Genomic DNA, 23,808 nt, shown 5'->3' on the forward strand with positions numbered 1-23,808 from the left:
GATTTTGTTTTTCTTTCTTTATTTTAGAGATTTTCCTGTTGAAATAAGATCTTTTGAATCACCCTGATAGCACAAATTAGATCCTATGAAAAAAATGGAAATGTGATAATTCCAGTTTTTGTTCCTGCCACGACTAAATATTTCCCAAAGGTCTGTTTTCAGCTGTTGGTTTTTTGTGAAGCTATGTATCGTAGACTATTTACCAACTCTAATTTTCACAGTACCTACACATTATTCCCGCGGTCTGGCGTTTACAGAGACAGTTTTAAATATCCCAAAATACATGAAAATGTATTATGCTACTTCTTTCAAATTACGCAATATTATGTATCTACTCAAAATTATATTAAAAAGTAGATAGGTACATAAATAATTACTACAATGTTATATACAACGTGTCCCAAAACTCAACGTCAAAACGAAAACCTGAGCTAGGCCGAGTTGTGTTGGCTCTCAAAAAATAATTTTAAAAAATCTATCTCGTGTAGTTTAAAAATGACAACCATTTTTGTAAAATTGCCACCCTCTGATGAGTTTAGTCTACTGTGGCAACAAATGACTTCTTTTCTAGTTCTTTTTTTATGTGGAGTATTCTTAAGTAACGCTCCCACAATATTCAATTCATTATTTGCACACAACTTCATTGGAATATCAGAAAATATCCCTTTTATGTCGAATTATGCCGTGAAAATAATTTCGTCACTCAACTTTGACAGTCTGTCCTGAAAAATAATTGTACTACGCTTTTTCGGCATGCACCTTCAAAAGTTGGCGCATTTAATAGGCTTTCGAAAATGGTATAACACTTACTAAATTATTTCATAGACGATGAGAAAATAAAAAAAAATCTTAAGATAGTCGGTATTTAACGTATTATTAGTTCGTCATAAAACTTTCTCAAAATTATTCTAATGTCATCTAAGCGTTCTGTGATGATGTTGTCCTGGTAGATTTCGGATACGGCGGTCAGTTTCATTGAAACCAGCCAACAGTGCAGGTTTTTGTTTTTATTGGGCATGTGTGCACAATACACAGGTAGGTACACTCTCATAGTCTGGTGGGACGGCTAAACCGTCACGACCAGAGAGAGGTCAGGCGCAGGACCGACGGCTTTACGTGCTCAAAGCACGGAGGTCCCTTACCTCAACTTTCTACCTGCGGGCAATCTCTGAGAATTTTTTTAACAGAAAATCTCTAAAATTACTTTTTGGCTCGACCCAGGATTCGAACCCGAGACCTCTTGGGCGGCAGTCGCATAAAGCGACGAAAAAAATTTAAGAGTGGGACGGATAGTGACGCTACATTCATGGTGTTAGTGACATTTATTGTATTTGGGATTGTTTAAATAAAGATCAATTATTATTAAACTCTGATGATTATTTAAATGAACCTTTTCTTAATTGTCAATAATTAAACATTACTTCTCTTTAAGTACACCTCACAGAACGCCTAGATGACGTAAGAATAATTTTGAGAAAGTTTTATGACGAAATAATAATACGTTAAATATCGACTATCTTAAGATTTTTTTTATTTTCTCATCGCCTATGAAATAATTTAGTAAGTGTTATACCATTTTCGAAAGCTCATTAAATGCGCCAATTTTTGAAGGTACATGCTGAAAAAGCGTAGTACAATTATTTTTCAGGACAGACTGTCAAAGTTGAGTGATGAAATTATTTTCACGGCATAATTCGCCATAAAAGGGATATTTTCTGATATTCCAATGAAGTTGTGTGCAAATAATGAATTGAATATTGTGGGAGCGTTACTTAAGAATACTCCACATAAAAAAAGAACTAGAAAAGAAGTCATTTGTTGCCACAGTAGACTAAACTCATCAGAGGGTGGCAATTTTACAAAAATGGTTGTCATTTTTAAACTACACGAGATAGATTTTTTAAAATTATTTTTTGAGAGCCAACACAACTCGGCCTAGCTCAGGTTTTCGTTTTGACGTTGAGTTTTGGGACACGTTGTATATTATTATTTTCATAGTACATATCAGAATATTTTTTTCGAATGGTCACACAATACGCTACGTTATGATTTTGACAGTTAAATGAAAGCGAGGCGCCAAAATTAAAAAACCCTTATGGCTTATCTATCATCAGAATATTCAAAATATAACACTTTAGTTCTAGTTACTGATTTAAACTGATAAATACTGAACTAATAGTTATACTAAAGTTTATATTGTTACTTTCACATGTATGAAAGGACGAAGAAACACAAGGCAACAGTAACGTTTCATTGTATTTATCGTAGATCATAGTCAATATGTAGCATATACATAGTTATATTGTAACTAAACTACGCAAACTATTTTAGGATCAATTGTCATCTCCGAGAACAGCGAAAGGTAACAACCAACAAATCATAAACTTGAGCTAAAACAAATCCCTCTCACCAGCCGCAATGCAATAGATAGATTTTCGCCAGTAACCAGAGCGGCGCGCAAGACATAACACTATTATGCAATAACATTGTCTTGATTACCGAGATAATATCACTAATCATTCAGCTCACACATTCTCACAATTATAGGAAAAATGACGCTTTCCGATAACTCGAAACTCGTAAGTACCTACTTGTACTCTTACATTTATCTTTATTTACTTTTGAGGTTATATCGCAAATCGTTTGATAGCTTGGTCAATCATCTTATCGTCGAGATATAAAATCTATATAATAAAGTATTGATAATGGCATATTCGTATTCCTTTGTAAGAAACTCCATTGGTGTAGTATTAGCTGGCGGAGAGCATCATGAGTTTGGTTAGTATGAATGGCTCGCGTGTCGTAATTCTAGTGTAACAAACAAGTGTCAAACTATGCCAATCATTATCATTTAGTAATCTGTGATTGTCTGTGATTGTGTGGACGTCGTTCGCTAACTCGTTTTCCACAGTCATCCTGAAATAAATAATTAATCGTTTTTCTCTCGAGATAAGAGGGTTCAAGGTCTAAACACTTACCAACTAGCAGTGTACACTCGGAATCGTATTCGTCTTGACGTATAAACACAAATTGTACCTTCCTCAGTAAGATTTGTCTGTATGCATGTGTTTCATTTGTGAATAATACCAAAAACAACTAAAAAAAGTTCTTTATACATTTGGTGTGAACTAATGTAAACAGGCTATCACTATGAGTAACTTACAAGCGGCTGTGACAGACTTTTTTGAAAATTTCCAAGTATGTATAAAGTTTTTTTTAATAGGCACTTTACAACATTGATAAGTACTATACTTTTGAACTTGTTCTGTTTCAAAAAGTCAATTAGATTACAAAAACCTGTTAGTTTCCTATTGGGAGTCAATAAGTTATTAAAACATGATAACAAGTTGTGATAAAATATACTTGTTAATGAAAATAATAGTTTGTTATATAATTTTGAGTAAGTTTAATCTTTATAAAATATGTGCCATTAATTTGGCACCCGGGGAACGGAATTCATGCCTATTTTTACATTTTGTAGAGGATAAAATTTTATTGTAACTCTATTTCAGTTCACATCTTATTTTAACTCCCTTGAGTTTGGTTTTTATAGAATTTATAGTTTTATAAAACAAATAATTGTGTGTGCTTTGTTAAAATATTAAAATTGTGTGCTTACTTGTGTTAATTGTGTTCATATAAGTGTGAAATAATGGCTAAAAAGTTCCACATTTGTATGGTAAATAAATATAAACAACATCACTAATGACCATCATCAATAGTCTCAAGACCTTTTTCATATACAGCTGTGAAGTCTCTTAACCATAAACTTATAATTTTATTACCCGTCATTATTTAATGCTAAGCATTAATAAAATAAACATCACTAATGTTTTCTTTGTCCACAGGTATTCCCAATACTAGTTGGAGTAGGTTCCGCAGTAGTCCTAGTAACAGTTCTTGCGAACTGGATCTGGGGCAAGAAGGAAAAGAAAGATGAAGGTCCTAAGAAGAGTTCAAAGCTAGTGGCTCTAGTAGACCCTAATACTAAGTATGCACTGCCACTCATTGAGCGGGAAGAGATCAGTCATGACACGAGGAGGTTCCGGTTTGGACTGCCATCATCGGAACATGTGTTGGGTGAGTTTTGTTGATAGATTCACTACTGTCCTAATTCATAGTGTATTTTCTTTTTCTTGTCTTCATCCCATGTTACGTAGTGTCAGTACATGTTAACATTCAAAAACATGCTTAAAAGGGGATATGGCTGATGTTATTTTTTCAACCGGTTGTCTGCCTGACAACACTACATTAGGAGTATGATTGTATAACTGATGCAATATAATAATGCCTGTGGTTTCATGTGTATAAACTGCAATGATGATCACTCATATTGTACATACTACATAGTTTGCATTACAATGAACAAATAAAACAATTTATGTTTGATGTATCTGTATTCTGTACCAGCATAAAATAAATTCTAGATTCTACTTCATATTCTATTTTTAGCTATTATTTAATATGTACATTTGGCTTTAACTCTCACTTGAACCATCAGTTGTTTGTTTTGAAATATTGACTAGAATATGATTGAGGTGTAATCAAATTTAATATTTTTGAGCAGAATTTTGTATAAATATATTACTTTATTGCTTTACCGGTCTTAAATGCAATGAGAATAAAAAAATGGATAAATAACAAATGTAAACACACTTGCAGAATAGCCGAGATTAAGAAAATCATATTGGTAGTAAATATTACTGTGGTCATTATATTGAAAACATAAGAATTTACAAACTGAATAAATGAAAATAGTTTCTATAAACAAAGACAATAGAAGTGGAAGTGATAATTTTACAATATATTTTACTATTAAAATAAGGAAGAGGCAAATCAATTATTATTTTATTTATCAGCTGTAAGACATTCAATTATATATTATCAATAATACCTTTATCTAGTCAACTAGATACTTGTAGTATGAGAGCTAGCTGTTTTTGTTGTTGTTGAATATGGATGAAGAATACACAGAAACAAGCCTGCTTACTGAAAATTATTTTATTAGTTCATTAGACTGAATGCCAGTAGAAACTGGACTATTATAACAGAAAAAAAATATATTAACTCAACAGAGTACTGAATGCTAAAAGAATTGGGACACAGAAATTAGGTAAAACATTAGGTATTATTCCCCATAAAAATAGCCTTTATACTATTAGCTAGCTTTACAGCTTATGTATAAATGACAGGTAATCTACCTGATAAATAAAATGAAAAAAATATATAAACCTAAGGTTTCCCTTAGTACTTAGACTTCGTTTAACTGACCCTAAACATAAATGTTAGCCGGTTTTAAGCCGTATATCTAAAAACGCAGACTTACAAAAAAATATACGTGACTTGCTAGCTCTTGTATCATTACATCTAATCAACTAGTGATTATTTTATAAATTAACATTAAGGTCACAACTTTGCATATTTCCTTTACAAAAACAACATCTTTTTCGAACAATGATTTAATTTATAACAGTATTTATAAATGTATGCAAATATATTTTTTATCACGTGCCTTATTAACCAAGAACTGGAAGCAGAGAAGTATTACATTACGCTCATATTACATTATTAGTTTCTTCTGTTCTATGTAATAGAAACTAGAGAGCCTATTGATATTTGAAACTACTTAGGTGTCAATACTAATGAATAAACATAATATCAGGCCTTATACCTACGAGGATAGATAAAGACGAAAGAAAGCGACATGTGACATGCGTACTTTTCTAGCTCCACAAATATTCACGAGTACCTTGCACCTAATCTGTTTAATAGCACTAGATTATTAGCAGATTTGGTGTATCCCCTCCCGAAACTATCTGAGTTCGTCAATCTTTCAGGGCAAGTCCCAAGTAACTCTAACACGCGCCAAGTAACTTTGTGTGTCTGAATGTAGCAGCAAGCCGCTCAGAGGAAGGCCAGGCAAATAAACACAATTAATTAGCACCCCTCTGAAACTAAGGTTCTGGATCCATCACAGACAGTCTTGTTTACTATTTCTTGGAATTAAAATGTTATTCCTTGTCTTCTTGTTGCAGGTCTCCCCATCGGTCAGCACATTCACCTGACAGCCAAGATTGATGATGACCTCGTCATCAGATCGTACACCCCTGTGTCCAGCGACGATGACAAGGGTTACGTGGACCTCGTGGTTAAGGTAAGAAATGTTATAACAACAGTAATTTTTACTTATGTGTTTTCTTAGGAATAAAGGCACTACTATTTTTGTCATGCCTTTTTTTCATATTCCGAATCTGTAGGTATAATTAGACCTATCTTTATAATTGTAGCTTCATTTTGAAATACAGCTATAAGGGCCAACTAAGTTACTCTCTCTTATACACAGCTTCTGACCGTGACTTCCCGCGAGAATAGATTTCCCGGCGTAAAAAGTTCCTATATGTTAATCTAGGTTATGTATCAAATTTCATTAAAATCCGCCCAGGAGTTTTTGAGCTAATTCGTTACAAACATACAAATCTTTTCTCTTTATAATATTAAGTATAGATACTTATTAACATTTTCCTCACAATTTACAAAATGTTAATACTGACCTTTAACCTTACGGTAGCAGCATTTCCGAAAGATTCTTTAGTAGTGGTTTAGTTCGTGGTAACTGCCTCTAGTCCAAAGTTCGAAGTCTAACCTCACTCATATCATTATACCGGGTAGTTCGTGATTTCTATATCGACTTAACAAATATTTTTACGATTCACGAAAAAGTTTTTGGATTCTGTTTGTATTTCATATTTTCATCATTTAATGGTACTCAATCATAATATTTTAAAATATGGTCACAGTGTATAGGTATTTTATTACGGCGCAGATACTTTTTGCATGCATCGCTGATGACATTAATTTTAAAAATACTAGTCCGGCCAATTTATAGTGAGCCTTGACACCAACGGTTTATCAATATTAGAATTGAAAATTCTGCGTAAACAGGTCACTGTCAGTGTCCTAAGTCAGTAGGTTATTGATGTTCTAAATCTATACTAATATAATAAAGCTGAAGAGTTTGTTTGATTGTTTGTTTGTTTGTTTGAACGCGCTAATCTCAGGAACTACTGGTCCGATTTGAAAAATTATTTCAGTGTTAGATAGTCCATTTATCGAGGAAGGCTATAGGCTATATATCATCACGCTACGACCAATAGGAGCAGAGTAGCATTGAAAAATGTTACAAAACGGGGAAAATTTTGACCCATTCCCTCTTATGTGACGCAAGCGAAGTTGCGCGGGTCAGCTAGTATTGTATACAACCGCTAATCTAGCCCACAAGGCTCTACTAAGTTGTTGAAGATAAACTATGTGTAATTTTGTATACAAAGCTGACCATTCATGATGATTTGAATGGCCTTGAGTTACTAAAAAACTTGTTGTTATAGTGAGCATGATGTAAGCAATAATTTGTATGACGATGCCACTATCAAATAGAAACAGGTTTATTTTAGTATAAACAGTGCATGATAATTCAAATCGTAGTACCAGATTGTTTTGATTTGATTACCTAATAATATTGTTCAGAATGAGATCCGAAACAGTACCGTATACCTCTGAAATAGTGCCATAGAAATTTACCCTCTGCAACCGTGATTGCTCACCTTGATATTGATTATAATTCAACATGTGAATTAAGTTCACAAGTAGGTCACAAATGAACGGAAACAGCCTTTTTCCTGTTTTATAAGATTTGCATTTCAATACCCGTGAGAAACTTCCTTTTCGGCTCTTGGAAATATGTATTTTGACAAAATACTGACGATCACATTAAACGTATAGGTACGTGTGTTCTACGTGAAAGTCGTAACCTGTCTACAAATAATTTGCCAAAGATAATTAAAGTCGATTTTTCCTTTCTCATTGTGGTCACACATTAAGGTATCATGAAATCGAAAAACGAAATAAATGTTGTCATCAAACTCACCATAATAATTATAAGCCATATTGTTAAGTTAGCCTAAATTCTAACTAGTTTAAAATTTGCAGGTGTACTTCAAGAATGTGCACCCTAAATTCCCGGAGGGTGGCAAGATGTCCCAATACCTGGAGAACATGAAGATAAACGACACGATCGACGTCCGCGGCCCCTCCGGCAGACTGCAGTACGCTGGCAACGGCGTCTTCCTAATCAAGAAGATGAGGAAAGACCCGCCTGTTCAGATCTTGGCCAGGAAACTCAATATGATTGCTGGTAAGAATTGAAAATATTTATTTATGCTATCAGCGACAGTAGACATATTATTATTAACTAGCTGACCCGCGCAACTTCGCTTGCGTCACATAAGAGAGAATGGGTCAGAATTTTCTACGTTTTTGTAACACTTTTTACTGTTACTCTGCTCCTATTGGTCGTAGCGTGATGGTATAAAATATGCTTTTTTTTCACGAAAAATATTCTCAAAATTATTTATATCAACGAAATCGCGCTAAGGCATATCCGCCATTAAAACAGTTGCCATGACAACGGAATTTTGTTAATTCAGTGTCATTATAATATTGAATATTCGCGACTTCGTTCGCCACCTGAATTTTCCCGGGAAATGCGTGATTTTCCCGGGGTAAAAAGTAGCCTATGTCCTTTCTCGGGTATCAAAATATCTCCATACCAAATTTCATGCAAATTGGTTCAGTAGTTTAGGCGTGATTGAGTAGCAGACAGACAGACAGACAGACAGAGTTACTTTCGCATTTATAATATTAGTATGGATTATATTAATAGGTACAGGAAAATTTAAATCAGTACTAATATGTATATCTGTGACAGGTGAACACAGCATTCGCTAAAGCCACGATGACATATTTTTTAGAATAGTAGTATTTAAAATGTCACTATTGATTAGCCACCTTTACACACACACTCTATCGCGCATGAAACAACAATCGCACATGAAAGAGCGCGCGCGTTAAGGGAAAGAAAAGACCACGCGCCGCACTCATCTGTCAAGCCCGCGAAGAAAATCGCGAGCGAATACCACGCTGCTTTCCCGCGCGTAATAGAGTGTGTGTAATAGTGGCTATTGATTGACCTGCACGGCTCCGTTTGGAACGTCGGGAATTTTCCATCTCCTTTTCACTTTAGCGAGTGTTGACTTTGCCAAAAATAATCCTTTACTCTGGGTCTTTAATACATTTATGCTAAAATTAATTCAAGTAGGTTCAGTCAGACACATACATACAGTCAGTCTTTCACATTTATTTATAACTGTAGTTATTAGTTACTAAGGAACCATGAATGGGTTCGTTTCTCAGAATCGCATACATTGTAAGTATTGTAACTGCAGCGTAACATTCTCATATTACATCATGGAGCGTCGCGTTCTTCTGTGATAAAAAATCGAGCGCGTATTCATGTTAGAAAAATCAAATTGTATTTTGTAATTATTGATTAGCATCTTTGCATTATTTCCTGCAGCTTAAGATTTAATCTTATTTTTCGATTTATTTTTGAGATTACCGTAAAAAACGCATTCTTTTGTACCACTAAAACATAATAAATAAGATTGGATATCCATTTTGAAAAAATGAATTACGATTTTATTAGGTACCTACCTTCCTATCAAGACTATTGACTGATAAGTAGAATCAATATCAAAACGTATATTTGCGTGCTCCTCCACACGCTATGTTGAGCAAATACGTGCTGATAAACATAGTTATATCATAATGTTTATCTGGACATTGAAATGACATTACTTACGAGACTATGGAGAAAGTAAACTAAGCTAGTATTCGCGGCATTATTTCTTATACATTGATCAAAAGCATGCCATAGGATCCTTTGTAAAAGGGGGTATTTCTTAGTGGCTAAGTCGCATACTTATAAAAATAAAACAAAGTAGAACAAACAAATGAAAAGTGCCTTCAGATTTTTAGCTTTGTATTTTTATAAGGCCTGAAATACCCATGTTTACCCATTTCTTTGAAGATATAAGTCAGGCACAGCTAGTAATTTCTTTTAATAACTTCTTCCAACACCTTTCACTGGGAGAACTTTTTCCTATACAAAGATGAATCGTGTATTTTGTCGATTAAGATGATTAGACAATTAACCAAATGTCTAGATTCTTAAACGTAATTTCGGAGACCAGTTATACAAAGATTTGTTATAAAAGGACTAATAACAATATATTGTATAATAGAAATAGAAACAAAGTCATCTGAGAGATAATTTTACAACGGTTAGTCACGCTCAGGCAGTAAATAAGATAGCAGTTGACACTGACACTGTGTAACCACCTTGCCAAATAACAATTTGGCGAATTCCAATAACATTTTACTGTAGTTATAAATAGGCGAATAGATTAGCTGTACTTTACAGTCTCGTTCAATGTTATATGGTGATTATTCCACAAATGTAGGTGGTAAAGAAATGTCAGACTTAGCAGCTAGCTATACTGAACATAGCTTTCTTAAGAGTTCTGTCTTGTGTTCAATTTATTAGTTAACCATATAAATTCTACGAATATTGAGTAAAAAAATAAATATAATAAAAAAATGTATATTTCAACCTTACTGTCCTACTGCTTTGGCAAAGGTCTACTACCAAAATAAGGGGAGAAGATCTCGAAGCTAGGCAATGTCCCGAACTTGCATTTGGACAGGTGGGCTCAAGTCCCAACCCCTTCCTCAATCTGGAAGGTAGCTAACCTTTGGCCAGTAATGGGATAGTAATGGGTTAAATTTATTCTAATTTTAGTTATTGTGAAAACAAAAGTCTTCAACTTATTAAATTAATACAGATATATTACAACATTGACCTAAATAATTTGATTACAATATAATTATTGTATCTCTAATCTCCAACGACAATATAATAGGCCCATTACTGTCATTAGACAACGCGCTCCAATGAAATGGACGCTCGAAATAAACGAAACATTTAATGTTGGCTTTAAATGAAATTGTTATCGATCTAATATACAGTTCATTTAAATTAAAATGATTTTGGCTTGACAATATGAACAGTATTTACAGGGTGATATAAATTAAACTGATATAATATAATTATGATCTTAGGCTTAACCCCTCTCTCATTTACAGTAATGGGTTAAACAAAAAATAAAAAAATATCAGTTCCAACGATAAAGGAAAACATTGTGATAAAATCTTGTATGCCTAAGAGTTCTTTATCACATATAGATATTAAAGGATTGCCCAAACCGCATTTGGTCGGCGTAGTCGACTCAAGCCCTAACCAATCCTTCGCTCGTTCCCATCCTCGAGAAAATATTCGTAACTCCTTCTTAATTTCGCACAGATTTTTACCATGATTTCATTCATTTCCAAGCTTCTTTTGAGTGAAATTTGATTCTTCTAAACCTAATTCGTGAAAGTAGGAAACCAAAAATCGATCAAGACGCATGATAGTTATCGGACATCGAAATTGTAACGAAACTTTAGATTTACAAAACATAACCCCCCTGTATTAAACATGAAATAATAGCCAAAAGAATATCATAAATTCATAACCCCAATGAAATATGACTTCACCCTTCTACATCTGAAGACAAATACAAATTGACTCACACTTTCAAGGCGCAGGTAAGAATAGTTTTCACCAATTAATCACAAATTGTCTCGACAGGTGGCACTGGCATCACTCCAATGCTACAACTCGTCAGGCACATCTGTTCTGATGCCAATGACCCCACCGAGATGCGTCTGCTCTTCGCCAACCAGACTGAAGAAGATATCCTACTGAGGAATGAACTGGAGAAGTACCAGACTGAGTACCCTGATAAGTTCAAGTTGTGGTACACACTGGACAGACCTAATGAAGGTAAGGACATAACAAAATAGAAGTATCTACCTATGTTAAAAAGCTGTTTCCTACTACTATAGATCATGTCGGGTGTCGGTAGAAATGTTTGAAATTTGTTCGCCCACAATTCGCCTTTTATTTAATAGTACGGCGTCACAAGAAACGTTAGACTATAGTACTTATTATTCTGTGACGTTAGTTTTGGTGCGAATTTCATAAGTCTTTTTTTGGTCTTCATCGCAATATAATATCAGAATACCTGTAGTCTTTTGTATTACCAAATCCATTCCTACCGGTTAAGCAGTTTACATATAGCATTAGCATTTAAAATTTCAGTAGGTACCTACATATTTGTTACGGTGTTTCTGACTTTATTAAGTTTATATGCATTCAATTCTTTTGTTCTTTCCATTTTATTTAAAGAACTTTATTTTACTGCTATCATAAAATAAATATAAATAATGTTTACAATAAACTACGCAAGGATACAAATTAATTCATTGATAATCGTATTATTTAGATAGATATCGGTCACGTAATTCGATAAATCATGACGACTTTATTATTTTCAATAGTCACACTTATAGGTAATAAATAAATACCTATATAAGATATGAATGGATTTTGACATTCCTTCATTACGATTTTGAAAATCTAACGTTAGGTTTTACTTTTTCGTGTATGTGATTATTTTATAGGAATTATTTATCCACGTGTAACTGTACCACATATTATTTGTATTTTCAGCCCATATTGTCCCACTACGGGGTAAAGGCCTCCCTTCTCTATTTTCACTTATCGCTGGATAAGGCTATTTGATGCCAGTCTTTATTATGAGAGTACAATTCATCTCCATCTAGGCCTTCCGCGCTGTCGTTTACCACATATTAGCGAGTTAAGAAACGAATAATGCTTCCGCTTTTAAAGCTTAGGATTAACAGCATCATAGCCATTATAGCAGCCCTTCCGCTAAGCTCGCTTTTAGATAGTTAGGTGTGTGTAGCACTGCAACGGATAAGACAAGCGCAGGATTGTAAAAATTGGCGTACTGAGGGGGAGACCTATACTCAACAGAGGGTAGAAATGGGCTGAATAGTTACACAGGTTCACGTCAGTAGTTGTCACAGCCTCTTCAGCTCGAATCAGATGACAACATGCGACTTCTACCTGTACTTTTACCCAAAATTATATTATTTATTGGCCAAATTTTCAATGACATGTTTTGTTTCCAGAATGGAAATACAGCAAAGGCTTCATCAACGACGAGATGATTCGTGAGCACCTGTTCCCAGCTACAGACGACTGCCTGGTCCTTATGTGCGGACCGCCACCTATGATCAACTTCGCCTGCACCCCTGCGTTAGAGAAACTAGGCTTTAAAGAACAACAGCGTTTCGCTTACTAAACGTTAGTACTAATGAAACTGCTATATAAGCTATCGTTAGTAAGAGATAGATTAACCGCCGATTTCCATAACCAAGCTTTAGTAAGGGAGCCTTTTGTAGTTAGGTTATTATGGAATTAGGCATTAAATTGTTTTTTTTTATATGTATTTTTTTCGATATGTCCTTGCTGAAGCTTAGTTAATGAAAATGGCAGTTATATATTTGTGACTGCAATTTTTTTAATACTATAACACCAAAAAGTTCCTTTACGATATTTATTATCTTTGACTTGTTAAAGTTTCGCCGTGTCAAGTCTTTTCTATGTGACATAATTGTAGCAGACGTAAGTTCTTAAGACCAATATGTCGATTTATATTTTTATATAAAAAATAAAGGTCTCTTACTAACGATTGCATTCATCATACATTTCTTTTAGTCTGTAGATATTCTCGTTTTGATGACTCAAAACATGAAAGCACAGAATATTTATTTATAACAAACTTATTTAACGGGAACATGTGATTAGTTTAGTTTAGTTACACAACTGCTGAATAAGTAGCGGTTAGCTTTATCTGGTGGTTTTGACAGCTGTATTCAAGACGTCATGTTATCTACTAGGTAAGTTAATCGACACTTAACCGTAAGCTGTGGAACTGGCCCTTATTGTTGTATTTTTGGAATGTTGATAGCTTTAGATGTCTGTAAATGCTTTTTAGTAAATGACAGTAGAAATTTGTATAATATTTTAGTAAAACAAATTACACAAGACTTCCTACTACTATCGACTATCGAAAACCGACTAGCTGTCGACAAAATTTATATGAATATCAGCGCCTCTACCGGGCGCAGTAGAAACTAGTTTTGCTGTACATTTCAAATGACCAACTTTTGATATTCAATAGTACCTACTGTATAGCTACATTGTAAACACTACTTAATATTATTTTTGAATGTACAAATACGGTTATTGTCATAATTCCATAGACATCTCGACGTTTAACTCTATTTCATAGACAATATGTTTCGTAAAAAATATTTTACATAATTTAAATGGTTTTTAATTTATAAATTCAATATTTTTGTTACAATGATTTGCATTTAATATTATTATATCGAAGGTTTTTTATAATTTACTTACACTTAAAATAATTCTGTTTTATTTTAAATTAGTTTATTTGATTAAAATGTTTGTACAGATATTTAGTGCGTAGTTGGTGTATTTGTAGTGCGGTACAATTTTAATTAATACAAAACAATTAAAAATATATTACTTATTTTAAAGGTTGTTTTTGTCTTACACTAGATTACTCTCACTACATTGTCGAAAGAATAGGATTTTTTACCAGACCAAACCAGAAGTTTCATAAATTTCACCACTTAAGCTAAAATTGGAAACTTTACCCTCATACTTATACTATTTTTAAACTCATTTATAAACAAATTAGGTTTTAGAAACGATTTTTAAACTTATTAACGCATCCAAGAAATATTAGTGCTTTCTAACAACTACCTATGCAAATATTATTCGTGCGGTAGAACTACAGAACTATAACACTGGGATCAGCGCCTCTAGCGGAGGCCATAGGAACTATTTTTGCTGTACAATTTTAGTGGCACTCCGTACTCAATAGTACTGCATCGTGTATATTTAACAAAAAATAGCGTATAGATACTCTTGTTTCCGGAGCGAGGAAACAATTTTTTTAAACTAATTTAATTAAAATTAATGTGAGAAATTAAACACAAAAATACATGTGTAGCCGATTCGGAGGCTGTTTTAATTCTGGGTTGTTTAGGACCATTAGACCCTCCGGAGAGACACATCCGTTGGGCCCGGCTTATCTTATTTCTAAGAATTGTCAGCATTCTGCTGGCTAAGCATAAATATATTCTAAACTTAATCTAAGGCTGAAGGTGTGGGTGTTACCAAAACTAGATAGATTGAAATAGATTCACATAGTAAACTGTATCAGAACAACAACATTAGTAGTAATAATTCCTATAAGTTTCAAAGGTAGACATTTGTTCAATACGAAGATGCCGTACACTGAGAACTCTGGCTGCTTGAATTGTATCGTACGGAGTATTTCGTTCGCTCCTTTATGTATAGGCCCTGAAATACGTAAAAATAATAGATAATGAAATAATAACATATAGGTATCAAACCTCCACCACTGCGTAAAGCGTTCTCGGATTCAATTCCTACATGGAACAAGTAAATATTAGGTCGGGGCAAAATTCTTTTCGTATTATAGTATGTATGAACTTGTAATAAAATCTCTTTGGCTGCAAGAATCACAAATGAGTACACGGTACATTAGGTTTCTTTCAGTGAGCTCGTGAGGTATCCAAATATCGAGCTTTTTTGTGTAGAGAAAAGATTTTAATACGACCTAATAGATACTTAGTAGTTTTTCTCATTAATAACAGGCACCGTTTGGTAGAGGCTATTATAAAATGGAATGGGGCCTGAGTGGATCATTATAGAATGGGATTTCTTCTCCGGGATATAATGACACACCTATGACTCCAATTTCTCCGCGCCTACAATTTTTAACTCAAAAAGTTCAGTTTGGGTACAGTAGCGCGATTCTCTACTACTATCGAGTATCAACAACCAGCAACTTATCACGAAATTTTGTATAAAATCTGATGCACGCCTGTCTGATGGGCGCCGTAGGTACTATTTTTGCATTCATTTTAAATGTCCAACTCTGGATACTTAATAGTTCCGACTATAGAAAATTGCGCTACAGTCGTTAAGCCATGAACTTATGACGACCAGATTGTTCCTTACCTTCAAATCTATACGATAGAACTTGAATACAGTACATCTTGGTTGTCCTCACTTCTTCAATGAAAGTGTCGCTAGTTAGAGCGAGTGCAGTCAGTAATACGAAGTAGTATACTATCCAGAGACTGATGGTAATGATCGTTATGTCGGAGCGAATCTGAAAAAAAAAACTGAATCATTTCCATTGACAGTTTCTGTGGTATAAGCGTGAAGATGGTCGATAGATTAATACCCACACAGAACAAAATCAATTATAATGCTTAGGGACGACAATGCGCGACCTGTGGGCGGCGGAGGCGGAACGCTCCGTCGCCTGAACAGGGAACAGGTCCGAGAGGTGGGGGTGTGCTGTGTGTTCCTGGCATACCCCCTTGAAGTGGAGAGCTAGGGGGGGGGGGGGGAAATTTTCATGCCCGCCCCCGCTCGAAGATGGGCCCGCATCCAAAGCGGGCCGTCACCGGCTGGGACGCGAAGTATCCAATTGGAGGTACCGCGTCCTGGCCACTTTATGGTGACTGTTGAAGGAACACCGTCAGGTTTTTAGTCGGTATGCCCAAGTTTAAATGCCGGATGCCTAATGAATGCCTAGCCGGCGGGAGAGCCCGACAGACCCCCGCTACCTCCCTGGAGCGGAACATACAGTAATGCATTTTTTAAGGGACGACAATGCGTATCGCAAATTGTGACAAAATGTAAATGTAAAATAGAGGCCTAGATCTAGTATTTCTTATTACGACGGGCGACCAAGAGACAGTACAGAACAGTAATCAAGCAGGTAATTGTGGTCTAAATGCAAATAATTCGAAATGATAGTATGAGAACTCAAAGAATGTAAACTGAAACTCTGACCTCTGAGCATTTTAAGCTTTCAGCAATCGCTTCGATTATGACTAGAGTCCACGTAAACGTTGTAGCAGCTACGTTGAACACCTACAAAAACAATCATTGTTTAGAACCCCCAAAAATTATAAGCACGCCTCTTAATAAATTATAGCTTACCGTAAAACTGAAAACGTCCGTGATCATTTTATAAGACTTTAGAATTTCCTTCAAACTTAGAAGGAACTTGTCTAAATCCACAAGATTCGCTCCTCCGTCCACCGAAATAGTTACATCTGCATTTGGAGGCGCTTCCTCAGGCACGTAGTTATAACACTTTGCCGCAACATTCTCCTCAATGATTTTATTCAAGTATTTCAACCGTAATGTTAAGTAATAGATCAGGCTTCCAATAAGTAGCAATTCTATATACGTTATCAGCAAACCCATAGCCCAGAATATAGTCAACAACGGATACTCAACAATCATGACGACGTAAAGCGCAAATCCACATTCGAAAGGAAATATTATTGTTATTAAATAAATTATGTTCCAATAAAATTGCCTCTGACTTAGACTTTTATAATGCTTTAATAGGAGAATGTCGTCAATTCTTTGTATCGTGTGATAAATTTGATTAGACGATACGTTTTCGAAAAACCGTACATGAATGATGTTGCATAAATATGAAGCATATTGTATGAATGCCCCGATTATGTGAGTGACTTGAAGTATGGTGTCTTTATCATAATATATTTTGTAGAAATGTAGCACAAAGTACGCAAATGATACAGAGAAGCCAATGATCCAAATGAATGTGTAAAGCTTTTGTTCTAGCGTTATGTAAGTGACTGAGTTGTTCTTGATGTTTATTCGCGATGACCCGAGAAATGCTTGCAACACGTGGATAGGGGCGAAACACTTCACAAAACTATCGTCTAGTAAATTCTTCCGGGGAAAATGCATACTGAAATTTCACATTCAAAGATGCGACTTAAACTTGCAGATACCCGAATTTTGTGGCAAGAACTATTTCAAAATTAAATTAAAAGCGTGGTGGATAAGAAATTAAAGGTGCTTTGCTGTAATGTTTTCCATCACTAAAATTATACCATAATGCCGGAATTAATAGACCTCATAATAACATCATTAACTTACTCATCCAAAAATTTAATTCCATTAAGAAAATAGGGAAATTGAAATTAGTACGGAACCTGTAACAAAAAATAAATATGCCGACAGGCTTTAAAACACTTTGAACAATGATTGAATTTCTCCCTTGAGTATCGTTAGACTTTCATTACAAACTCACGAGAATGTATTCGTTCCAATTTTTTGACCCATCATACTCAAATAAAAACCATTGAATAAATCTACTTCGTGCGTGTCAGTTCCTGAGTAATGATAAGTTAAATTCTTAGATACAAAATAATATTACAATGTTCAGAACAAATAACATAGAGACGCTCCCAGCAGATATTCTAAACGACGACTTCATCCAAATTTTCCAACCGATTTTCCTCATTCAACGTTGTCTAGGCTTGCTTCGCGTTAACATTAAGTACAGATATCCCACAGCCCCTTCTACCTCATATTACTACTACAGCTACGCACTTTGGATTGTCAACACCGTTTGTATCATCGACTTTGTGTTAAACGATAACTGCAAAAACAACTACGACTCCAAATATGTCGATTCAACCCTAAAATTTGGTGTCATTATGAACGGCGCAAATGGTTTCATTATTGTATGCCGGAATAGTATAAACAGGCGGAATAATTTAAGTCAATTGTATGTCAAATTACAGAAAATTGAACGCTTTCTCAACATGAGAAATATTAATCGTAGTAATCAATTTCTTTCGAGCTTTTCTATGGCATTAACAGGGACCGCGTGTGGTATATACTTGGTATGGTTAGTGTTATTTAATATGTATTTTATGAAGAGATTCTGCCCTGCGTCAACGATCACACTGTTCACTAGTATGGGTATTTACATGGAAATAGCACAGATATACATTATTCTAAGTTTTATTATAATGAGAGTGGATTATATCAACAATTTGCTGAGGCCGAGAGCTGCAGTTTTCGAGAAATCGCCACTGAAAACTGTAGACAATCTGAAGATATCGTCGTTGGCTAATTATGGTGAAATTTGTAATGATATACCGTCGTTTGAAGTGGTGTGTGGAGTCCATTGTATTTTAGATGTCATGTTGGACTTTACGAAGCTTTTCCAGTTCCCGGTAAGTCGCTTTACTACAAAATGTTTTAATGATGGATGGTCACGTATCTGAGCAACTAATACAACGTATTTTCAACAGATATTCTCATTCACATGCCAAATGTTGGCTTGGAACTTAATAGCGATACAAAACTTGGTAATTTCTATGAAAGAACAGGTGAGTGCCAGTTCTCATACGTACTTACTTGAAATAATTATATAAGTACTAGCTGACCCGCGCAACTTCGCTTGCGTCACATAAGAGAGAATGGGTCAAAATTGTCCCCGTTTTTGTAACATTTTTCACCCGTACTCTGCTCCTATTGGTAGTAGCGTGATGATATATAGCCTATAACCTTCCTCGATAAATGGACTATCTAACACTGAAAGAATTTTTCAAATCGGACCAGTAATTCCTGAGATTAGCACGTTCAAACAAACAAACAAACTCTTCAGCTTTATAATATTAGTATAGATTTAATCAATAGTCCTTAACTCCTTACAAACCTATTATCATTTATTTACGCATATAGCTACTTCAGTTACGGGATTAGATATACTTATCCCCTTTTAATTAGTTTTAATGCGCCACGTAATAGGTTAGTAAGTATTTCAGTACATCGTATGATCTGGTAATCGTTTTCTGTACTTAATTCTCCTCTGGTTTAAAAGTCTTATTTAAGTTACGGATCTTTTTTTTGTTAAAACAGTAGTCGAAGACAATACTGTCGTAGACCCGACCCGTAAACTTCTTTTTTATTTGGACTGGGTTACAGATGCGAAGGTTTATACTTATTCTTTTTTCAGACAACGGTAGATATCAGTTTAATAATGTGTGTAACTCCTATACTGATGTTCATGATGGTGATCATGCTAGCGATGTGTTACAAAGCACAGACGTTGTCGACAAAGATGGAGAAGACAAGAAAACTATGTATTGACCTCATGTCTATACATAACGAAGGTATTATACTAGTAACTTTTTATAACAATTTCAGAAGTTCTATAATCTACAACATAGTGTTTCTTGCTGGTTTTAATCAATAAAAAGTAAATTAGTAGTGCATGCGAGTGCGACGACCCGCGTTCGATTCCGAATTTGCGAAATGATATTTTGCATTAACCTCGTGCCTTTGGGTGTTGGGTATCGGCTATGTAAGTTTCATGTTCTAATTCCCCAATTAAGTAAGTAAAGTATTCGATAGATTTAATCTAATAATAGGTTCCTACCCAGACAGTATTAGAGGGTAATAGTTGCTATAAAATTACACAATTATTTCGAGTGTTTCTGGGGTATTAACTATTCGTTAGCAATTAACAGACAATTAAATGGATCTAAAAATTTAGCTACTCATACACAAATGTTACATTGACTGTCCTTGTAAAACACACACAATTTATAGGAAATGGGTCCCTCCCTTACTGTATTGCATGGCTAATCGATCCTACCCACTAGTTTTTTAACCTTTTTCTATTCTTCTGCTCTTTATCGATCGAATCTAGATCTTATATATATTTTTATCAACAGGCAAACCCCGAAAACAAGCCAAGCAAATCATACTAATGGTGGAAGGAAGGAGTAGTGTGTCTATCTACAATATTTTTACATTAGGCACTCGACTGCCGCTACATCTCCTAGCCATTACAGCCAGTTATACTATCGTATTGCTGCAGTTGGCTTTACTATAAATACTTAGTTAAATAACCGGTATATTGAAGCAATGAAGGCATTAAAAAAAGAAAAAAACATTGAATACCTCTCCAAAGATATTCTTGACGAAGAATTTATTAAATCTTTCCGGCCTATGTATCGTTTCCAATTGCTAATCGCTTCTTGTCGCGTCAACGTAAAACACTGGTTCGTAACTTCTCCGTCGTTTTTCCAAAGATGCCACACAATCCTTAGTATTATCGGTATCTTAGGCTTAGACTACTTAACTATTATGAAATATAGCCTAATTATGTTAGATAATTCCACTATTTATAATCTTAGCACGTGTGTTACTGCGTTACAAACTTTAACGTTTTTTTGCAATGTGATTCATGTCCGATTTGTAAATGGAGATGAAAACGCCGAGTTCTTTGTTAAACTCCAACAAATTGATCGATGTATGAAATTGGATAGGAACAAAGCTTTAGCTGCAATGACTTATAGAGGCAATGTGTTCTCTATAACGTGGGTTATGGCAATCTTCAGCTGTTTACTAGCAGCATCAAGTATAAAACATAACATATCTTTTTTAGCTCTCTTGGGTATTGTCTACACTCAAGTAAATTTTGTCATAGAAATAGTTTCGTGTTCTAACATTTTCACGCATTTTTATATACGCACCCGTTTTATAAATAGCATTTTGTTTAACTATATAAATAATACGAAAGTTGACTATATTTCGACATCAAAGAGAAATGCGTTTGCGTCAATATTTCCTACGAAAAAGGTATTGAGGCAACTGGCTGCGGAGTCGCATAGCTTTACGTCCAGCGAGACAGATGTTTATATGAAAGAGATATTAGATGGGTTCTCGAAATTTCAAGCCATCTATAAATTTCAGGTAAGTCTACCTAAACCTATGGATATGTGGTTATAAATTAACCAAAAATATAAACAATAAAAATATTTTTTTGCAGATTTTCGTATTTAGCTGCAAATTAGTAGCGTCGAGTCTGCTAACATTTGAATTCGTGCTGTTTGCAGCCCAAAACGAAGTAAGCCTGATTAATTTACATATTTATGCTTGTCTTTATAGCGCAGTTGTTCAAGTGGATGCAGGAACCTGTCTAATATTGCTCCAGCAGGGGCTGTCAATTTGATTTTGATTTTGAGTTGCATGATTTAAATATTTCTTAATGTTAGTCTACAATTTTAGTGCGAAACAGTAGTCCTGTAGTAGTACTGTAGTCCAAAACAGTAGTCCTGTCCAGTAGTAGGAGAATGCTCAAAATGTATGGGAAAAAAACCCAGGCCGTACACAAACGGTGTGTAACTCAGAATTTTAGTGATACTGAGTGATTCAATTCCAGATATTCGCCTCTATCAAATTCGATGGCTAAATACTATTTTTTGCTATTATCTACTATTTAAAAGGTGAATTTAAAAACTAAATATTTTTCAAACGTTCATCACAATAATTATTTTTTGAATAATATAATTGTATAAGTAAATATCTAATACTAATAAATAATTAATTTTAATGGAACTGTGATTTGAAAAAAAAAATAACAATAAAATAATTATATTCTGTCACTACATAGTACATAGAAGGTGCCAGCTGCATTTCTTCCCGTGCATACTGCAAAAGTCAGTAGAGGGATGGAAGGGTTTGGTGCTTCATAGGCTATAGGCTAGTAATCTACCACCATGACAACACTTTTCTACCTTATAATAGCCCTCCAATTGTCTGCCAACCCGCATTAGACCACTGTGGTGGACTAAGGCCTGATCCCCCTCTTTGTTAAGAGGGGAGGCTCGTGCCCCTCGGTGGGGACATATATGACCTGGTGATGATGACTCATTTATTCGAAAAATATATTTTTTAATAATTTTAATTTGTAACTCAGTTACATACCTATATTAAAATGTGTGACTCAAAAAAGATTAAACATTTATATAGGTAACTTATTTAAAAAATATAAAAATATATTGAAAACCCCTACTGAAAAGTTATAGCAAAATAGTATGTTCAGCCATCGAAATTGATAGAGGTAAACATTGGGAATTCAATTACACAGTATAACTAATTTTTTGAGTTACATAACTTTTGTGTACAGCCTGGGTTTTTTTTGAGCATTCGCCTTTAAAGATGTTTTCGAGGTTTTTTCCTAAAGTGATCCTTAATTTTCGTAGAATGCGGACTTGACAGACAGCCTGACACCGGCCGTATTCACACTGATCGATATAGTAGTAGCTTTGATCCTGGTGGTGCGATGTGAACTGTTCCTCAGAGAGGTGAAGGGAACTAAACGATTGGCCATCAAGGTCATGTCTCTACATTTTGAAGGTAAAAGCTTCTGAAAACTTACTTCGAACATTTGCTTTCTTTAAAATGCTCCCGCGTTAATATTGTGACGCGACGACTTTTACAAACTCACTCTTTCTCATCGGACACTTAGATACAAGTACAAGAGTAACACAAATATTTATATCGTTAAGAAATTGAATCTATGATACTGAGCGAAGTAGGTAATGTTACGACTGTTACCGCGTTCTATTACCTAAAGATAATCGTTTCTAGTATTATTTTATTAATGAAATCTTTGAATTTGGTCCAGGCAGTAAACACAGGCGCTTGAACTTTCCTAGGTAATATATTTGGTCTTATTTCAGGCCGTCTGCGAGATAAATCGAAAAGGATGTTGAAACTGATTGAAGAGACACCTCCGCGACTCTCCGTCTATGAGATGTGGGAGTTAGACGCTAATGTGTTACTGCAAATGTTCATGTTAGTCACTAGTTTGATACTGACACAGTTGCAATTTGTGTTCTTGTAAATCTAAATAACATTAGTAATCTACGCCGAGACGCAGTGGTTTAGGTGGTCGCCATGCCATTATCAATGCTGGAGGGGGCCTGGGTTCAATTCCTAGGAACTAATACTTGTATGATCCTCAAATGGTTATTTCGTATCTGTTTGTACTTTGTGTGTATGTAAGGTAATTTCTTTTGATCGCGGAGACGGTTGCGTCTGCGCATAGCGTCAAATCGCTTTGCACACATCGGTTCAAGCTGTCGCCACTCGCTTGTATTCATCATACATGCTAATGTCGTGTTTATGGAAATAAAAAAAACAACTGGGTAAAGACCTAAGGCTGTTTTAATAATAAGACA

General features: G+C 34.8%; 3 protein-coding genes across 6 annotated transcripts; 2 read left to right on the forward strand and 1 right to left on the reverse strand.

The window, feature by feature from the left end:
* The first annotated feature begins 2,351 nt into the window (after window positions 1–2,351).
* Window positions 2,352–14,427, forward strand: LOC142974053 (NADH-cytochrome b5 reductase 2). Of its 4 annotated transcripts, none has more exons than XM_076116164.1 (6): window positions 2,352–2,579; window positions 3,849–4,080; window positions 6,036–6,154; window positions 7,987–8,191; window positions 11,585–11,779; window positions 12,994–14,427. In XM_076116164.1, the coding sequence occupies exons 1-6, from the start codon at window positions 2,553–2,555 to the stop codon at window positions 13,164–13,166; spliced, it is 951 nt and encodes a 316-aa protein (XP_075972279.1). In that variant the 5' UTR covers window positions 2,352–2,552; the 3' UTR covers window positions 13,167–14,427. The 4 variants fall into 4 exon arrangements, with proteins under 4 accessions (XP_075972279.1, XP_075972281.1, XP_075972278.1 ...); XM_076116166.1 differs by lacking the exon at window positions 2,352–2,579 and adding an exon at window positions 2,633–2,778; XM_076116163.1 differs by lacking the exon at window positions 2,352–2,579 and adding an exon at window positions 2,859–3,198.
* Window positions 14,428–15,098: 671 nt separating this feature from the next.
* On the reverse strand, window positions 15,099–17,725 carry LOC142974210 (uncharacterized). The gene is made up of 5 exons (XM_076116375.1): window positions 17,095–17,725; window positions 16,940–17,028; window positions 16,790–16,870; window positions 15,944–16,097; window positions 15,099–15,259 (listed from the first exon to the last, which is right to left on the reverse strand). Exons 1-5 carry the CDS (start codon window positions 17,723–17,725, stop codon window positions 15,099–15,101), a joined length of 1,116 nt encoding a protein of 371 aa, XP_075972490.1.
* Window positions 17,726–18,798: 1,073 nt separating this feature from the next.
* Window positions 18,799–23,749, forward strand: LOC142974211 (uncharacterized). The gene is made up of 8 exons (XM_076116377.1): window positions 18,799–19,005; window positions 19,084–19,161; window positions 19,791–19,947; window positions 20,512–20,645; window positions 20,711–21,535; window positions 21,612–21,689; window positions 22,828–22,981; window positions 23,308–23,749. The coding sequence occupies exons 1-8, from the start codon at window positions 18,799–18,801 to the stop codon at window positions 23,469–23,471; spliced, it is 1,797 nt and encodes a 598-aa protein (XP_075972492.1). The 3' UTR covers window positions 23,472–23,749.
* The last annotated feature ends 59 nt before the right edge of the window (window positions 23,750–23,808 follow it).

The sequence above is a fragment of the Anticarsia gemmatalis genome, chromosome 7, assembly GCF_050436995.1.
Source record: "Anticarsia gemmatalis isolate Benzon Research Colony breed Stoneville strain chromosome 7, ilAntGemm2 primary, whole genome shotgun sequence".
Taxonomy (NCBI): domain Eukaryota; kingdom Metazoa; phylum Arthropoda; class Insecta; order Lepidoptera; family Erebidae; genus Anticarsia; species Anticarsia gemmatalis.